Below are 18,932 nucleotides of genomic sequence, written 5' to 3'. Positions count from 1 at the left end.
TATATATATATATATATTGAAATTTGGTGTTTGCTTTGGTTCTTGTTCAAATGGTGCCAAGAATGCAGAGGTTAGTCCCTGCTAGTAAAGAGCACTTGAAAGTGATTAATTTTTGACTTGCTTTTGGGGGGAAGATTAACTTATTATTTCAAACAACTTAGTATTATAGGTTTGTAATAATTTGTTTGCCTTTCTCTCTCTTTGTTCCCCCTCCCCAGGATTTTCAGAGGCAAACTACTGGCACTTACGTTTCCGCTGGTCAGGGGATGCCCCATCAGATCTTCTGAGGAAATTCAGAAACTATGAAATCTAAAATGCAAAATACACAGGAGTGTGAGGTCGTCTATTCAACAATTCAGTATTTTTTGCAGCAGTTTGAAGTTATTTGTATTTTGTATTCATTCATTGTGCTTTGAATGTTGTCTGAATAAATGTAACGTCTGTATCTGTTAACACACATTCTATGAGTATTACAGGCAGAGGTCTGTTTTAATAAGGTTCAGTAAGCAGAGCCCTTTTCAGTATTAATGTAGAGTGATTTGGTGTAGCTATCTAATTTTTTGTATGTTGTTTCTTGTGTTTTTAAATACTGTGTAGTAATAGTAATTGTATTCTCAGCAGAACCAAAAGTCAATGCTAGATTCCAAGATATTACTATATTAAATGACAATCTACCAAAAGCTGTATGACAATGAATTTAAAACTGCTTGGTTCTGAACTATGTACTTTGGTTCTCTATTGCATTGTACTTACTGCAGTGATTTGTAATGCATGCATTCACAATACTATTACAAGCCTAACTTGTTGGACAGTTGTAATTTTGCAATATAAATAAAGTAAGAACCTTGTTATTATCCAGCAGGTGACTGTAGTGGATCAAGTACTCTCAAAAATCACTTTCATTCTATCATAATAGGTAAGCTTTTTGCACCAAATGCTTGTTTTAGAAGGCAATTCCAGAGCCTTGCTTTATTGGACAGAAACTCTTCTTGTTAAGATTTGGTGGTGGAAATCTGATACCTCTAGTATGTATGCCAGCATTGTCCTAGTGTAATAGTTACTTTCTTCCCTTGGGCGGCCTCACAAACAGCATACAAAATCCTGATATGACCCTAAGTATGAAGAATCAGGCCAGCCTGCATTAATATGTTTAAAATCTTATGTGATAAGTTTTTGAAATGTTGAGTGACTTCTCAAATTCTGTGTGTGTATTTTGCATTTGCTTCCTTTTTTTTGTAATCCTGACTGATACATCAGCTAATTGACATTGTGTTTTTTGTGTGGGCAAGTGATTCTGACAGCAACAAATAAAACTACATGCATACAGAAAGGATTCTCTTTTTTTTTTTTTTTTTTTTTTAAATGAAATACTCTGCTCCTCACAGATCTCTCTTGAATTTCTTATTACTTGTCCCATCAGCAGGGAAACACTTAAAGGAGTCCAGTTATGAATACTGGTAATCTCTGTGAAAATTCTGATCTAAGAATTGTGGCCTTTTCTCAACATGGAGACAACTGTATGACATCTGTTCTTCCTCAAGAAACACATTTGGCCTTGTTGTGCCAGTAATATGATGTGGTGACTGTCCTGTCATGCTCCTGTTTGGTGTTTATTCGCAACAAGCTGTAATGTCAATACCTGCCACTGCAATACAGATAATGTGTATGTACCATTAGATACATTTGTATTGTTGTTCTGATGTCAGTTTTCTTTACAGGAGCTGACACCAGTGGTAACTCCAGTAGTGCTTGCACCAACTTGTTTATGAAAGCTCAAAGTAATGGTGTTCTATTGTTACAGCTACATTGATCCTACTTTGACATCATTAGTGACAGCTATTTTTACAATGCATCATCCTGCTTATATGAAATTATTGTGTTTTTTTTCCCTTGTGTGTTTTGCTGCTGAAAACAGATGATAGTGATAATTCTTTGTAATATCTGCTAAATATTATTACATATTTACTTTTTTCTCTATGGAAAGGTATCTGCTCAAGAAAGACTTTTAATCCATTTTATCATGGAAGGACAATAAATAAGGTGAAAGGAGAGGAACGGAATAACTAGTCCATGTAAAGAATACAAAGTAATTTATTTTTCTCTCCTTTCTGAAAAGATGGAAATACAACTAACTGGCCTATTTGGGATCAGCCTTTCCTCCCCATTTCACTTGCAGAGGGTGCTTTAGTGGATGATTTGGCACCTAATCGACATGAGAGCATATAGGAGGTCTTTGAACAATAAAACTGTTTCTCATGTCATTCAAAGTGGTCTGTTTTGCCAAAACACCCTTGGATATTTGTTATAAATGAATAGTTGCAGATATCAGGAAGACTCTGAGCCCCGCATTTTGCAACATACCTGCTAGAGACCAATAATCTTATATTTTACCCTAATGAAGAAATCAGATTATTAACTGATACTCCAGTATGCTGATACAGACATTTCTTACACTTACTTGTATATTTGAAAAGTTCCAATTCCTTTGTGTTTCAAATAGAACTGAATTAACCTGCTCCTATTGTAGCAGAAATGCTAAGTCACAACTTGAACTATGATTGAGCACCTTGTGGGAAGGCAGGGCCAACCCAGGGGAGCTCAGGTGCATGCAGTGCAGCTGAATGACTGGAAGGGCTGGAGCCAGGAGCCACCCCTTCCCAACCTTCACTTAAGGGTTGGCAATGGAGGTGAAGGTATCTTGATGGAGATTCCTGCGTACCTGGGGCTTTCCAAGGGTAAGCAGCTTCTTTTCTTTATTTCTGTGACTACAGCTGTTGCATTTGAGCGTATCCTCACTTGCTGCAGACCAGGACCTTGCTACCCTGCTGTTACTGCTGTGCTTTCCATTGCGTCTTGGTGTTATGCCTAGCAAGCCCAGTAGTACTGGAAAACAGGAGGAATCTGTGCAGCTTGTTTCTGCTCTGGAGCAGTAGTGGTGGGACGTCACCTGCTGGCCAGCAAGAACAGTTAATTGGAATGACTGGGCACCCTCGTTCTCCCTCATTATTAAAAGGAAAACAGTGGGCACCTGACAAATTACTCAGTGCTTGATGAACTGGGACCTTACCCATACCCCTTCTCAAACAGAAGGTGTTTATTTTTTTTCAATTATACATCTAGTTGGGTTTTGAAGCCTGGTTGCTAGTAGCATGGGAAGATGCACTGGCCTATGTAATGTTGCTTGTGATAATGGTAATGCCTTGGCCTCTGCACTGGTAGGCACATAACCTACTTGACTAAGACTCATGCTTAGACATAAACTGATGGAGGGGTTGTATGCTGTGTCACTTTGAGCTTTGAAAAGGTGTAATTATAACAGCCAGGTGTCAGTGGCTTTTTAGTGGCCAAAGGAAGAATTTAGCTTCATTTGCCAAATGGTGACAGCTGTGAAATGCCAGCAACAGCCACAGGTGGTGTGTGATGATTAGGAGCTGTAAGCCACAAACTGGGGAGGGGGTGGCCACATGCAAGGACTGGAGGATGAGGTCCTACTTTCCTGTTTAGCTCTTCTTATGAATTGTTTGCATAGGTAAAAAAGAGCTCTGAAACTGCTGGATGTCTGGGGAATCTGACTTGGTGTGTCTTGTACTATAAAAATTAATATATTTCAAATTCCTGTATCTCCTGGATTTGTGCAATTTCTGACTATGTAAGACAGAGTATTCTAGTCCCTCTCAAACTTCTTGTTTTGCTAAGTATTTTGCTAATGTTTCCTAAGTGGCAATGTGAGAATTAAAATGTTGATGAATACAAATAATATAGGACTTAAAAAGCTCAAGTTGAGTACAGCTGGATGATAGGTAAGGTCATTTCCTGAATGGCTGTTTTATTCTTCAGAAAGGCAGAAAAAAAAAAAAAAGAAGAAAAAATACAGTTCATAAGCTATGTAATAGAAATATCCCGATGATTAAAACAGATATTGTCTACCTTTAATTTCCTGACCACAAACATTGCTATCATACACTTTAATATCCTGAAATAAGAAACCACTGTTGGGAAGGTAAGCAGCAAAGCTGTTATAAAACTGGTGAAATTACACAGCAAAAGATAAAGCAACTTGTAAGCCATCAGCTTCTGTCCCTGTCAGATGAGATGATGCTTATCGGTTAGTTTATGCTGGTTTTTTCCTGCAGCTCAGTGTATGTTCTTGTCCTGCAGCTATGAGTCACCAAGCCTCTACTTTGATGTGTGCACTGTATATGTTTGCTCTTTTACCTTTGCTATACTTGTTTCTTCCTTTCATGTTAATGAAAATAAGACTCATGATCTTTTCTGCTTGTCCCAGCTTTGAAAGGATTGTGTCTGAATAATCACAATGCTGCACAGCATGGAGACTGAGAAGCTTTATGAGTCTCAGGTCACTGGTGTATATCACAACCTGTCACAGGTGGTGGAAGTTGCAGAAAACTACTTTTTTTCTTCTCAATGTTTTGCTCTTGCTCCCTTCTTTTGGTGTGGCAGCAAATGAAAAGGATTACTTCTAAAAGAGGGGATTTGCTGTCAGTGTTCAGATAATTTTTATTCTTGATGTGCAGTATAGCTTTCAGCATGTTTGATAAAAAGATTTGCATGCTGCTTTGTCAAAGCTGCTTCTCTGAACCTATCTAAGGACTTTGCACCAAAAGGCTGCAGTACTTCTAAGGAGATGTAGTTTGACTCAGATTTCAGCCCCTACAGAAACTAGACTTATCAGGACTATCAGAGCTGGTGCTTTTCTAGCAATTGATTTCTATGGTGCCTCCAGATTTCTGCTTGGTATCTGACTGCCAGCTCTCCTCCTTTCTGATCTAACAACAATGTGCGAATGATACACAGGGGAAGGGGAGCTGGATCATGCGTGGTAAAGTGCAGAGGAGAAATAGATTGTTCCAGCTGCTTGCACTTTGGTGAGTTTGGTACTCTGCTACCTGTACTCACTTCCGACATATCTGAGTCTTTTCCTGGGCTCCTGTGACTATGCTTGACCTATTACTTCCAAAGGACAAAATTCCTTGCTTCAGGATGGATAGCTCATGACAAAAAGGAGCTTGGATATCGTAAGCATTCCTCTGCTAGATGTACCCTGAGCCAGGTTTGAGGCAGAAAATTGTGCAGAGTTGTAGACACATAGAACAGCATGTTGCTATGCTCATGTGTAGCTTTTGAGGCCTGGACTCCAGCACTGGATTCAGTTCTGCTTTTTCTCACTCTCTTATTGTTGAGTTTTGAAAAGGGAAACAAAGGAGAGACGGGAACCCAAGATTCTAGTGCTGCTGATACGCGTATAGCCTTAGTAGTCTGTTTGACAGTCCTCAATTTCTTTCTTCTGTAATTACTGAAAACAACCATACCCTTACAAAAAGTAACTGCAACTGAAACCATATGGCTCTTCCCCTACGGGGTCTTGATGGGAACAATTTCATAAGTCTCAGTGAAGAGTGTGGGTGTGAAATAACTTGAGTGTTTGCTCCTGCTTGTTGATTTTTTTTTTCAACTGCGAAATTTAGGGAAAATCAGTTTCAAGCAGGAGATTTGCACTGCTTTTCTGACACACTGACTTCTTATTTTGCCATTTAAAATTTAAGATAACCCTTTGTTTTGGCATTTGATGCTTCTATCACAAGCGAAGTTCCAGTGGAATGACGTAGTGAAGATGAGATCTTTCTGATAAGTAATTATTGGGTTGGTGCTTTGTCTTTAGATCTATAAAACAATAAAATATGCATTTTGGAAATGAGATTTTTAAAGTAGTCACTAAAAAAAGTCTGGGAAAAATTTCAGAGTTGTAGTGGAGAAGAAAACAGCCCACCCAATGTGTTTCACTTCTTGACTCCTTTTAAAGCTTTTTATTATTTTGTAATGTTACCCAAAACATCATTACACAAAACAGAGCTTCTCACATCTGTTCCAGATTAGCAGGATGTGTGATCTTCAAGTTAAAAAACACCAACAAAAGAGAGTTTACATCCTTGAAGAATTAAACAAAATCAGCTCTTCTAAATGAAAAGGAATTTTTGTGTTTCTTCTTTGTTATTTGAAACTCACTATTAAAATTGTATGTGCACATGAGCAGAAAGCTATAAATGATAAGAAGAGATGACACTGTATTTATTCCCTTGCACTGGAAATGTGGGAGCAATCAGCCCAGCTTCCTTCATGAAAAAAGGAAGTGCGATGAAGGAAATACATTCGGTATAGAGCAGTTTGCTGCTGGGAAATGCTTACTTATTTTTGTCAGCTGTAGGACACGGTGCAGGAGAACAACCCCAGCTCTGCACTAGGGCACTGCCTCTTCTGGCCACAGAGGACCACGCTGTGATGAGCCGTGGGGGGAGAGCTCAGTGCCCCCCCTCCTCTGCTGGTGTTTTTCACAGGTGGTTTTTGTTCTCATGTTGGAAATCTGCCTTGTGACATACTGCTTTCTGGGTTTTTTGGTTTTGTTTTGATAAAAGCAAAGGAGTGCTCCGAAACCACTACCGAAGGAGTTGCAGGAGAATAAGCTCACGTTCAGCAGCGAAAGAAGCTACGAGAAACAAAGATAACAAAATGACTTAAGAAAAGCAAAGCCCATCCAAGCCGCAGCGAGCAGGGTTCGAACCTGCGCGGGGAGACCCCATTGGATTTCAAGTCCAACGCCTTAACCACTCGGCCATCGCTGCTCCTTGTAGCACAGCCCCCGCGCACACATCCTTATCGAGTCTTCCTGCTGCGGTTCTCCCCTCCCCGAGCGTGCCGGCCTGCCAATGGGAGCTGCCGCATCCCGGCGCCCCGCCCTAAGCGGAGCGGCCGAGCCGTGCCAGCCGGCAGTGGCCGACCTGCTTCGGCTTTCGGCTGAGCCATGCCGCTCTCGCTCTGCCCACGCTACATTTGGCGGCGGATTCGGTTATTTTAAATAAATCTCGGGAAAATAAGCATCGGTTTCCGTGCCGCTGGCTTATTCAGTCTGCGACAAGAGGCTCTGTTTGCTCCTCAAAATCAGGCATGCTCGGGAGCAGCGCTCTGAATTCAGCAGAGAGCCTATGAACTGCTTATGTATCAGCATGTGCTTTTGTACTGTGATTATTTTATACCATTTTCTGTTTTTTGCTAGTTCTGTTCTTTGAGGTATTAAAAAAGTGCTCTATCGTATGACTTTTTTTAAACTGCGGCCAAAGTGGTACTGGGTGTAATTCCACCCTGGCCCGTTTCATTTTGTATGAGTTACTGATCTAAAAAAATCTGTTAAGCCAGCAATACTTTTGGTACTGGGGAAAGATTATACAGATCTTAAAATAGGCTCATCCCGTTAGCTTTTAGGGCCTTTCTATGGAACCTGAGCAGGGGGTTATGCAGGAGAGCTGAACATGAGGAAGCACAACTGTTTCATAGTACTAAAGAACTCAGTGATCTTGTTTTACTTTAGCAGTACGTAGTAAATGCTTTTTATCATTTGAATTTGAGTTAATACAGTTAGAAAGCTGCAGTTCTTGAATTTCTATCTTTATGCATTTGACAGCAGCTATTAGGAGTCTGTTTTATTTTGTACTGTTGTCAGTTACCTGTGACTCTGAGCGTCATTTTTAGTTAGTCTGGGTATGTTTAAAAAAAAATAATCCCAAGCTTCTTTTCAATCTTGAGTTTGTGTTCTTGCTGTTCAGTGAGTTGTAGAGAATGAAGCATACTTTATAAGTATGAACATATGGATGGTTCTATTATTGTACCTTGTATCCTCCATCCTGCTCGCTAGTTCAGCGTTATGATAACCCTTGTTTCAATTGCTGGTTGCTAAACGTGATCTTCTGTTGATGTTTGTGTAGTTTTGTCTGTTTGGCAAGGCTTGCACAAGCTGTGTGATGCCTGCTAAGATGCTGTTCTTATAAGCCCATGGTATACCTAGTAGCATATACAGGAAGGTGAAAAACATGATTGTGTCACATTCTCCTTATTATGTAAATAATAGTTCCTCAGTAAATAACAAATGCGTGAAGAGCAGGAGGAAAAGAAACAGTGCTTTCAGTATGACCAAGTATAGTTGTGTATGGTACAGAAAAGAAATAGAAGCGGACAGTCAGAGATCATGTTGATGGAGAAACAAGTGTTTTTCAGATGTAAGTGCCTGGAAAGACTTGGGGTTTGTATTACAAATGTTATTTCAATGTTTTTAAGGATGTGAGGACAAGGAGCAAAGCTGTTTACTTCTGTACTAATGGATAAGCAGAAGATTCATTTCTGTTACAGAAAATAGCCTACTTGAAATCCACACAAGTAGTAACTTGTTTTAAGAAACGTATGAACATTTCTATTACTCAGAGTCAAAGGGAACTGAAATCTGGTACATCAAAGTTGAGATTGGTAATAGTTGTAGCTATTTCTGAGGAAACTGAAACGTAGCAGTAAAGTCATTCTTAAATTGTAGGTCAAAATGCCTTTGTTTTTAGACTGCACAAACAATTCTTGTACTCTATTGAGGAAGTGTAATACTACAGCAGTTTTGGAGAACTCTGTACACTACTGTACAGTAGTATTATGTTAAAGAAGCATTTTTCTTTAATCTTTTTTCTTAATTCAAGTGTTAGAACACTCTTCTTTAGATAAGAATTCTGGATAGCTAATACACCTCGCAATGACTGCAAGCTGAAAAAAAAGTGGAAATTATGTAAAACTTGTCTTTAGAGAGATTTCTGACCTGCATAAAAAAAGTTAAAGAGAAAATCAGAAATATTATTTTGATTACTATTTTATGTGGGTTTGATTGCAAGCAAAATCCATGTGAATGGTATAATTAATGTAATATGCAAATGTTCATGTCACCAGAACGCTCTTCTTGTTTGATTGGTGTCCTAATAACTGTCCCAGACATTAATAGCACAATTCTCATGTCTCATCAGTTATGCTAATTAGCATCAACGTTAAACAACGGAACCATATTTTGGACTTTCAACCCAATCTCCTTTTCAAGATGTTTATTTCAAATTTACTGAAAATTTTGCTGGAAAGACAATCGTGTGCCTTGTGTGAGAAAATGAGCAAGTTATAGACATCTGCATGGTGTGTCTGCAGAATGTAGACTGTACTCAGCCTTAGGATTCAATAGAAACTCTCCCACAGCTCATTGGCAGCAAATACAAACTGCTGCTTTAAACCAAATTTATCTGATGGGAAAACAAAACAAAACAAACCACCAAAAAAATCCTCTACAGAAAACCAGTTTGAGCTCACAAATGGTTAGACCATATCCTTGGGAAGGCTGTATATCTGAGCACAGTTTTGTGTGGTAACTTAAAGATGGCTTACAGGTTGTTCATCTAAAAATGTTTGGATCTGGAGTATGAGGAACTTACCTCAAGAGCTTTTATTGTGCATTAAGCCTTTCTTGACTAAGAAACGCCCTAGTCTACATAGTCTGACCACTCCAGTCCCTTTTGCCAGGTTGTAGGAAATGAATACTCAGAGACATCTGAAATATGCATGTGGTGTCCTAAAATAAGAAAGCCTAAAAATATACTCAGTGTCCCCTGTGTTTGACTATTTGGGATGTATAATTTTTATATTGTGAATTTAGGAAAATTTACTTCCTAAATAGACTATATAAGAAACGTAATTTTTCTTTACATGTCTGTTGCAGGTATTTTGTATTCACGTGAATCCAAGACTTGAGATAAAGATGCAGTTTCAGTAAAACATAATCACAATAGCTGGCAGGTTGTTGCAAATGGCACATGCAGTATTTTTATTTAACCAGCTACATTCAATTTAACCTTAAAAAAACACTCGCTCCAATTGATCCTTGGGTTAGAGTGACCTCCAGTGTTCTTTGTGTAAGCTGCAAGTAAAGCAGCAGATAGGATGTGTTGCAGATGCTGCATATGAAGAGGAATCTTCGGTATTTCTGCACAATCTTTTTAGGTGAACAATGGTCAAATAGGAGGAAGAATGGTATTTGCAGAGTGCTATTTGAATTCTAGCACTTTGCTACAAAACTACGAGTGCCAAAAGAGAAAGATCTCAATATAAAGGAAATAACTAAAAATATTTCCCAGAACGCCTGCATTAACATCTAAGAAAAGGCACAAGCCTGAAGTAAAAACCTAAAATTAATTCTTAAATTGTAAGAAACAGGCAGCTTGCCAAGCACTACAGTGTTTACCCAAGTGTGGGCGCTTATAAAAGAATGCTATCTATTGTTCACTACCTTATTTTTAAAGATCTTTAAGTCCAAGATACCTGGCTAACCTGGCATTTCAGAGGAGAGAGAGGAATAGAAAACTAGTCTGTGGCAGTTTGAGTGGGATTGAGCTTCTGCAGCTTTCAAGTAGGCACTTGACTTCTGGATGTCTCTGCTGGTTTCTCAGGTCACCTTCTATGGATGTTAGAAAGAAGGAGATCTTTGCCCTTAGTGGGTAATTTAGAATGGTATGAGCAGTTCTTGAGAAATATTTTCCAGTATCTGCTGGAGGACACTGAAAACAGCTAGGCGTGAGACTAAAGGCTTAAGTAAAGCATTTGATATATTGTTGACTAAAAGTGGGAATAACTCTTAGCACACAAATGGTTAATTTCATTACCAGAATTCATGCATTTAACATAGCTTTATAAATATATTGTTCTATGATGTCAAATAGTTTGCAGCTATGGTATCTGTTTTTACATGGGAATACAATTTACATCTGACAGGTTTCAGGAAGTATTATGTTACTAAGAAAAAATTCATTAATTAAAAATGAAATTTTAATATATTTACTTAGGAAATGCAGGCTAAACTGGAGCCATTAGTACTTTGGATTTTTCTTCAGGATAGTGCTAAATATAACTTAAAGAGTAAAAAAAGCTTTTATATCTTAAATGAGCTTTTAATGAATCTCTAGCAGGCCAAAATTCAGGATAAGAGGAAATGGCCTAAAGTTGTGGCAGGGAAAGTTCAGGTTGAATATTAGGAAAAACTTCTCCAAAAGAGTGGTCAGGCACTGGAATGGGCTGCTTAGGGAGGTGGAAGAGATATGGTACCTGGAGATGTTCAATAGCCACGTAGATGTGATACTAGAGAACAGAGTTTAGTGGGAAATGTTGGTAGCAGGTGGACGGTTGGTCTAGATAATCTTAGAGGTCTTCTCCAACCTTAACAATTCTGTGATTTTATGAAAATGAATGTAGGGTAAGATAAAATTTCCCAATGGATAAATGTACTTTGGAAAGAGAATTTTTCTCCCAAAGGAGTCCTAAAATTCGTACTCCTTTAATCAGCTAGAACTAGAAAGAACTGGACATTAGAATTAATAAAGGAGAGAGAAAAAGCAGTTTCAAACTTACACAAAGTAATGGCAGTAATAGGACAAATTTGCCAATATTATTTTATATCTTTAACTTCTCTAAGTAAGTGTTGCAAAAACCATAACACAAATATGGATGGATCATCATAAACAACCAGCAGCAAAAATATGTAAGCGATAATCAGTTTCCAAATATATTCTCCAGCATTAAGTAATTTCTATATTACTGTTGTCTTGACAAATACAGAACTGCTTCCCCAAGCACTTAAACATTTCACCTTTCTTCTTTTTTTTTTTTTTTTCCTCAGATTTCATTTGGTTATGCTTCTTTCATCCCTTCTCACTCTCTTGCCCTGTGCCCTGTTAATTAATCAATTTCTCTTTGCCTTACAAATGCAATAATTTCAGGATTTATTCACATTAAAAAGCGTGACTTTACAAATGCAATTATTTTAATACAAGTTATTAATTATATGCATCTGATCTTTGCAACAAAAAAATTAGATTCTGCCCGTTAAGAAACATTTACAGCAGTGTCAATGGAATGGTAACCAAGTACTTCTGGGCAACTTAAAATATTCAAGAGTAAGTTTTATATCTCCCTTGAAGAATACACATGAATTAACAAATCCAACACAGATCGCATATTAAGACAGGTAGTACTGGCAACACTAAAGTAATTCAGATTTCATGTTTTATTACTGAAAAAGCTAATGACTAACAATAACAAATAATGCTGCATGCTTATTTTTCCTTCTGTAAACTTCTTCCTTCTATCAGCTCTGAAGATCACTTAACAAATCTGAATATCTAAGCCTTACAATCACGAAAAATAAATTACTTCAGACAATCCTTTATAGCTACAATTTCTTGTAGTAGTAATTACTTCTTCCTTTGTTCCTTGCCTTCACTATTAGTCTACTTCAGTGACATAAAGAATGATGCTTTAATGCTATACTTCTGTATTTTGAAATTCTGTATTTGATGTATCCTATGCTTAGGAAACTCTTATGGGATCTTCAGTATCCCGAAAGACTTTTAAGGGTCATTTTCTGTATCCATCTCTTAAGTGTAATAATTATATTCATGGTGCATGACTGAAGGATTAAAATATGTGTTATTTCTGGTTCATTTCCTTTTTTTATAGATTAATCTTAAAATCATTTAAGATTATTTACAGTAGAGTGATTTATCACTTTATAACTTTTTGAAGTTTTTGTTGCTGCTTGCAGTAAAGGAAGTTAGACATGAATGCTTAATAAAATGAAAAACTTAAAGCTTAAACCTGAAATACAAATTTGTATTTTAACATAAAATTTATCTGTAGCATTGACAGGTTGCAATTATCCAGTGCACGTGACTACTCTAATTCCTATTAAGCTTCAGTGATAGATCATAGCAAAAAACCATTGCATTTACACATCAAATAAAATCAAATACTTTGTGTACCTTGAGTCATTGCACAAGAGGATGTTGAAAGTAGTAAAGCAAAATATCTGTATTAGATAGAATGGATGCAACTTTGATCACCTGTTAAAGTCAATTTACCATGAGTATTTTTGCTCAGTAGTCTCTTTCTTTCAAACCAACCTTCTACATATTTATCACTACCTAAAAGATCTGCTAATTACACATCTACTGTTAGCATTCTGCTTGCCTGCTTGTATCTGTAGAATAGAATATGAGAAGGTAGGGTTAAATGCTTGATTTTTATAGGTCTGCATTTTTGATGTTTTCTATCTGTTGCTTTACAATTGGAGAAACACAGTGACAAGGTGTTTCTGTTGAACTGTTTGAGGCTCATGTGATCTCTGTGAATGTTCTATTCTTTTCAGTCTTTGTTTCTATCACCTCTATAAGCTACATTTTCTGCTCAAGAAAAATATTCATGGTGAAAATTTCAAAAGATAGTTTGAAGAATGAAATCTCAGGCAATGGGAATCTAGAGATTTGTGTCTTCTCTGTGTGCAGACTCCCAGAAGACCTAAAATTGATTTAGGAACTGCAGGTGCTACCATTTCATTTGTGCAGCTCATAGGTATATGGTTCATTTTGTCACGTAAGCTTCCACCCTGCTAATTTTACACTGCGTGGCTTGACAGTACTAGTGATTACTGCCTTGTACACAAGTTATTTTTAAATAATGTTATCTACTGATTGTCTAAAATCATAGCTTATGGATTGCAGAACCGGATTGTAGTTCTGATAAGCCTGATTAAATAAGAATGTACAAATGCGAAATATATTGAATCTGCTCAGAACTTCTATTGTAAGTAAATAAATCAGTAAAACAGCTGAACCTAGAAAGAAAAGACTATTAGTGAATTTACTTACAGGTATAGTTGAGGGCAAATGGACTGTTGGAATATTGAGATGTGCTGTTTGTAAAGAAATGAGCACTGTAAAGGAAAACAATACTTTGAGTAATTTTTCAAGTGGTTTGAATGACATAACAATCGAAGTTGCTGCAGTTGTGTGAAATATTGCTAAGAAGTTTTTATTTTTTACTTTTTTTTTTTTTTTTTTAGTCTAGGATAGTCTACATTTTTTAAGGAAACGCGGTTGTACATACAGTGGTGGATCCAGGATAAGACTAAGATCCTGAGTCTGATCACTCATCCTGTCTGTGTCGTAATGTTGTGGCTGGACTCAGCCATTCTCCTGTTCCACACTTTTTATTTGGCTTCTGTAGGAATGAAGCTCACATCTGTGAGATGTGTGAAAACCTGAGTCAGCATGGCTGCTCATCTTGGTAACCAGGGATCGTGCTTGGGATGCAACAGGGATTGTGCCCCCTCAGTGCAGGCATGGACACCTTGTTCCATGATTTGAGGTTAGATTTATTAAAGGTCCAGTGTGCTTCCCCAGAGGTGCTAGGTCTGGTGAGATCTGGCTCTCACAGAAGCTGTGAAATTCTGCCCAGAATTTCAGAATATTCTATTCTGTTCTACAGAAGAATATGTACAGTTTAAAAGCTGAACTTTGCCTTGTGAACCAAAGAGAAGATTCGTGACAACTGAAAGCCCTGCCACCTGACAAACTGTGTACGTCAGGAGCAATACATGTATGTGGATAGAACATTTGACTGAAATAAAACCCCACAGATAGGCTTAATGCAAATTTGCACATTCAGTTCTCACAGCTGCTTTTAGGAGGAGATGAGATGCTATCAGGAAGATTTGCCAATAACAGCATCTGCGCAGGAAAATTTCATTTCCCACTCGCTGGCAGTGGAAGCATCACAGTGGTCCATGGCTTTCTCAGCAAGCACTGTTTGCAAACAAGCTGCAAGCTGTTTATCACAGGCCTTGGAATAATGGTTTGTTTTTAATGAAACAGCAGTTTTAGTGAGCACTGGGTGAGCTAAAAGACTGATGCTCCCTCAATAAATTACCTGTCAGAGCACGATCTGAGCAGAGGAAAGTGGTTTCCTCACAGCCCGCAGCGCCTGTGGGGATTCGGGGGGAGGCGGAGGGCGGTTCCTCGCGCGTGCGGGCCGTTAGGAGAGGTGGCGCGCGCGGGGCCGTTGGAGTTCCTCACTGTGAGACGGCGCAGCCATCTCCCTTTGTTTCTCCCGTCAGTCGTTACAGAGAGCTGCGCTATCGTTGTGTGGGTGTGAACTGGGGCCAGAGAGGGCTGAGGAGCGGGAGTGCAGAAAGGAGCAATGTGTTTGGCAGACTTGCGCTGCCTGACCTCTGTCTGAGTGGGTTTTGTCAAGAAGTGGAGCAGGAGCACCTGCATCCTTCTGCAGGGGAGGGTGAGGCAGAGAGTAGGATGTGTGAGGAGGAAATAAGGGGTGTAGGTGAGTGCACCTTTCTTAGGCTGTTGGCTAAGACAGCCGCTTTGATATGGAAGCTGGGATGTTCTCAGGGTCAAAGACGTGATATACACAAATGCTACCTCTTACTGAAGAGGGAATGTAGCTCTGAGGGGTGATTCCAGATACAACTGGTAACAGTCTGGTATAATGAACTGCAGAATTACAGGGTTGGAAGGGACCTCTGGAGATTATCTCGTACAATCCCTTGCAAAAGCAGGTTCCCTACAGCAGGTCTCTATGGAAGGTGCCCAGGTGGGTCCTGAGTATCCCTGGAGAAGATTCCACAGAGTCTCTGAGCAGCCTGTGATAGTGCACTGTCACTATTGACAGTGAAGTTCTTCCTTGTGTTAGTATGAAAGTTCTGTGTTCCAATTTCTGCCTGTTGCTACTCATTCTGTCACTGTATGCCACTGAAAAGAGTCCACCCCAATCAACTTGAATATTGCACTTTTCATGTTTGGAAGCAGTGAGGTCTACTCTCAGCTTTCTCTTCTCCAGGCTGAATGCTTTCAGGTCTCTCAGTGTTAAGGGGTCTGGCTGCTTTGCCTCAGAGCTGTTTTTGGACTTAAAAAGAAAGAAATGATATAAACATACCAGTAAGCAAACATTTGTGTTAATGTGGGGGTAACTGAAAGATAACTTTAGTGCCTTCTTTGCCTTGTTGATCCATCCTCTTGAGAAATGTGTTCCATCACTTCTGTCCCTTTCCTGGTGTATTAGTGCAAACACTCTTCTCAGTTTTCAGCAGCAGCTGCTACAACAAAATTTGAAAGTACTTTCAGAACCATCTGTAACTAGGTGCTTATTTTTATTGGCTCAGCACTGTTAAACTCTTGCACAAAACCTGCTGATTTGGACTGCATCACTGAAGTTACCTGACCATGATATATTGTAGACAGACCTAGCAGGTAGGGGGTCTGGTTCTGTTTGTGTTTACTATTGGCTATTTTCTCTTGGGTTAAACATCTTGATAGTGCTTAGTGTGTAGATGACCAAATTTTGGCTTGCCTAGGCTGCACTGGGTGAAGAGGAATTGGGCTACATTTACCTAGGTTACACTGAATGTAATGCCTCCTATTTATTTTCATGGAAATTACAACAATGAGCACAGTAACTATTTGATAGAGCAAGTTCTCAGATACAGAACGCTATTCTTCAACATAGTCACCACCATTAGCTGTGCATTTTCACCAGTGATGAATAAGAGCCTGCATTCTGCACTAGTCAAAATCTGTACCAATGGAGGTGACCTGCTGTTGCCACTGCTGAAATGCACCACTCACTGACACCCACTGTTTGGTCTCTGCAACTATTCAGTGAGTGCTGGTGAATGCCATTTTTTCTGCATGCAAGAATTCAGTGACACACCTTTGTTTTATACGCACTCCCATGTCAGGTATCATCTGTCACGTGGCAATAAAATGGAATGTTGGTGGAAAGGTTCCACTTCTGCCATGCCACCAACATCTGCTTCTGATGTCGTGTGCTAACATAAAACAAGAGGCATTACTATCATTATATCATAAAATATATAATGTAGTTAATGCATGTAAGTAAAAAAAACCCTTATGTTAGTATTTTTTATTAAAACAAAAAAGAGGAACCAAAATACATAAAACTTTTTCTTTAAGGTGAATATCTGATTGCAACTCTATGCATTTAGTTTGAAAATTCACAGGTGATTTATTTTTGTCAACTGAAAATAGAATTGGAAATTTACAAAAAAAGATGCTTTTTTTTTTTTTCCAATATTGAACTTTGTTCTTGAATAGAAAAGGAAAGCAAGGCTGCAAATGTTTTGCTGTCCACAAAACTGTGTTTAGCCAAGATATCAAAATATTTGTCATGACATGAGTTCAGACTGCACTGTGTCCTCCCTATGTGCTGGTTTCAGCCCAGACAGTGCCAATTGTGCACTGTTGTTTGGTTGTTGCTGAGCAATGAGTGCACACCTGCGGCTGGATGGGGCTGCTTGGTGGTGAAGAGCCACCTCCATGATGGTGCAGGGCCAGGGGCAGGCTGCAGCATGGGTTGGACGTGCCTGGTCTGTTGCAAAAGCTTTATGCTGGCAACCTGCTGGGAGCGTTTGTTAAGATAAAGACAGCTTGGGAATGATGAAAGGGCACAAGCATGTGTGTCTATGACCATTTTAGATACTTTTGGCCTTTTATAGCATCTCCATATCCAGCCCTGGCCAGGGCTGTGGGAGGCTTGCGGCATTGTGGGGGCTTGTATGATGAATACCCCATAGTATTTAAAATGGCACTAGGTGTTTAATGTAGGCATCTGATTCCTATTCTACATTACCTGTTGGAAATGACAGAACAAAGGACATGAAATAAAACTGCTATTTTTTACAATGTAGTTTATCTATTAGAATTTGGAGGCTCTGCTTTCACCAATTTACTTCTGAAAAGAAGCACTGATGTGATTAGAAAGATCTAATGAATTTTAAGAATGAAGTAGTGAACATCTAAATTAATTTCACTTGTTTTTCTTGAATCTTGTAGTAAAGTGACTTCCTTTATTGTTCTGAACTTTCAAGTAGCGAGTTAAATAGGAGAGCTTAGAAACACCGAGAACTTCTTATTAGGAGCAGTTAGTAGTATTAAGGCTTGGATTACATCTTAGTTTTAATATAGTGCTCAGGAAGCTGAGTCTTTAATTTAGTCTAGCTGCTCTCTTCTGTGGCTGTTCATGCCTTCTAAATTCATGCGTTGGAGGTGAGTAAAGAAAAGCTTGTCTTTCAAGTTTAAATCTTGAAATTCTGAGAGGAGTAATTATGAAGTAATAAGTTTAATGTAACATCTCCAGGTGCATTTTCCTGTAGTAAATCATCATCTAGAAAATTTTCCTTGGTTTCTGTGAATAACTGATGCTGTTGCATGGGAAAAAATTGCCCATAAGATGATCTATATATAGTATAATCTTTTGCCTGACTTTCACATATTCTATGCAGCTTTAAATGCAAAAAGTGCAACTGAAGTCAGTCAGCCATTGGATGACAGGGCTGAAACGGGACAGATTTTGCTTTGTTTCCTCCAACTGTCTTAGTACACTCTCCAAATCTTGCTTTCTGCCTTCCCTTGGTCTCTGTATTTTCATCCAGTTGAGCCTCTCCAATGCTCTTCATCTGGTGTCAGATAATCTCAGCCTTCAGGCTGTCTGTGTCCTTTTCACCTCCAAACCAACTAAAAATAGCTAAACATCTTTGGTTGAAATTTTCCAAAAAGAAAATTTAGCCTGACAAATAGAACTCATATACAAATCCTCAGACTGCATGATTTAAAATGGTTACAATCTTAAGCAGCAGAATAGATAATGACTAGCAGAATAAAGAGAAGTATTGAACAGTTTCTGCCCTTTTGAAATTTTGTTTTTATTATTATTATTATTTTTAATATGCACTCTGTGTGCACTATGTGTCAAGGTGCTCAAAGCTGCTGTGATTTCTACTTCGCAAAACTTCACTGTATAACTGAAATGGCTACCTTGGTGAAAAATACTATAAACGTGGGATTATTGATCTGGAAATAACTTCTGAGTGCTTTGTGACATAAAGGTAAATGAAGATTGTCGTGTACACTGTAGTTTGTATGAAATGCCATAATACATATCTTGCAACAGTATTTGCTCTGGATTTTACAGCAATGGCCTTTGCTTTCCTTGTTTCACTTTGCCCTCTCACCTTCAACAAAACTCACCGATTTCAGAGGGGGCTTTGCAGCTGACTTCAGTACCATGTGGTTGAGGGTCTGAAAGCTTAGTGACAAACTGTTTTCAAGATTAAGAATGAGCTTGGGCTTTCTTAAAGCGCTGTGCACTGTAACAAATAGTAAAGTCAGGAAACTTACAGAGTAGGAGGAGGTCCCAAATGGGTTCTCCCC

General features: G+C 38.7%; 1 protein-coding gene and 1 non-coding gene across 3 annotated transcripts in view; one reads left to right on the top strand and one right to left on the bottom strand.

Moving 5' to 3' along the window:
• Positions 1-1,333, top strand: part of DNAJC12 (DnaJ heat shock protein family (Hsp40) member C12) — an 11,297-nt gene extending 9,964 nt beyond the window's left edge. For both annotated transcript variants that reach the window (XM_042863140.1, XM_042863139.1), the window contains one exon: positions 219-1,333. In XM_042863140.1, coding sequence (XP_042719074.1) covers positions 219-313 — 95 coding nt within the window. In that variant the 3' untranslated portion in view covers positions 314-1,333. The remainder of the gene's footprint in view (positions 1-218) is intronic.
• A 5,223-nt stretch (positions 1,334-6,556) lies between these two features.
• TRNAS-UGA lies at positions 6,557-6,638 on the bottom strand. Its single transcript has one exon. It is a non-coding gene; the product is annotated as a tRNA-Ser (tRNA).
• Between the last annotated feature and the right edge of the window lie 12,294 nt (positions 6,639-18,932).

Source organism: Lagopus leucura, unplaced genomic scaffold (assembly GCF_019238085.1).
Source record: "Lagopus leucura isolate 7727_CA_CO unplaced genomic scaffold, USGS_WTPT01 Super-Scaffold_739, whole genome shotgun sequence".
Classification (NCBI taxonomy): Eukaryota; Metazoa; Chordata; class Aves; order Galliformes; family Phasianidae; genus Lagopus; species Lagopus leucura.
Note: the sequence above shows the minus strand (reverse complement) of the source record. Positions and strands in the feature narration are given on the sequence as shown.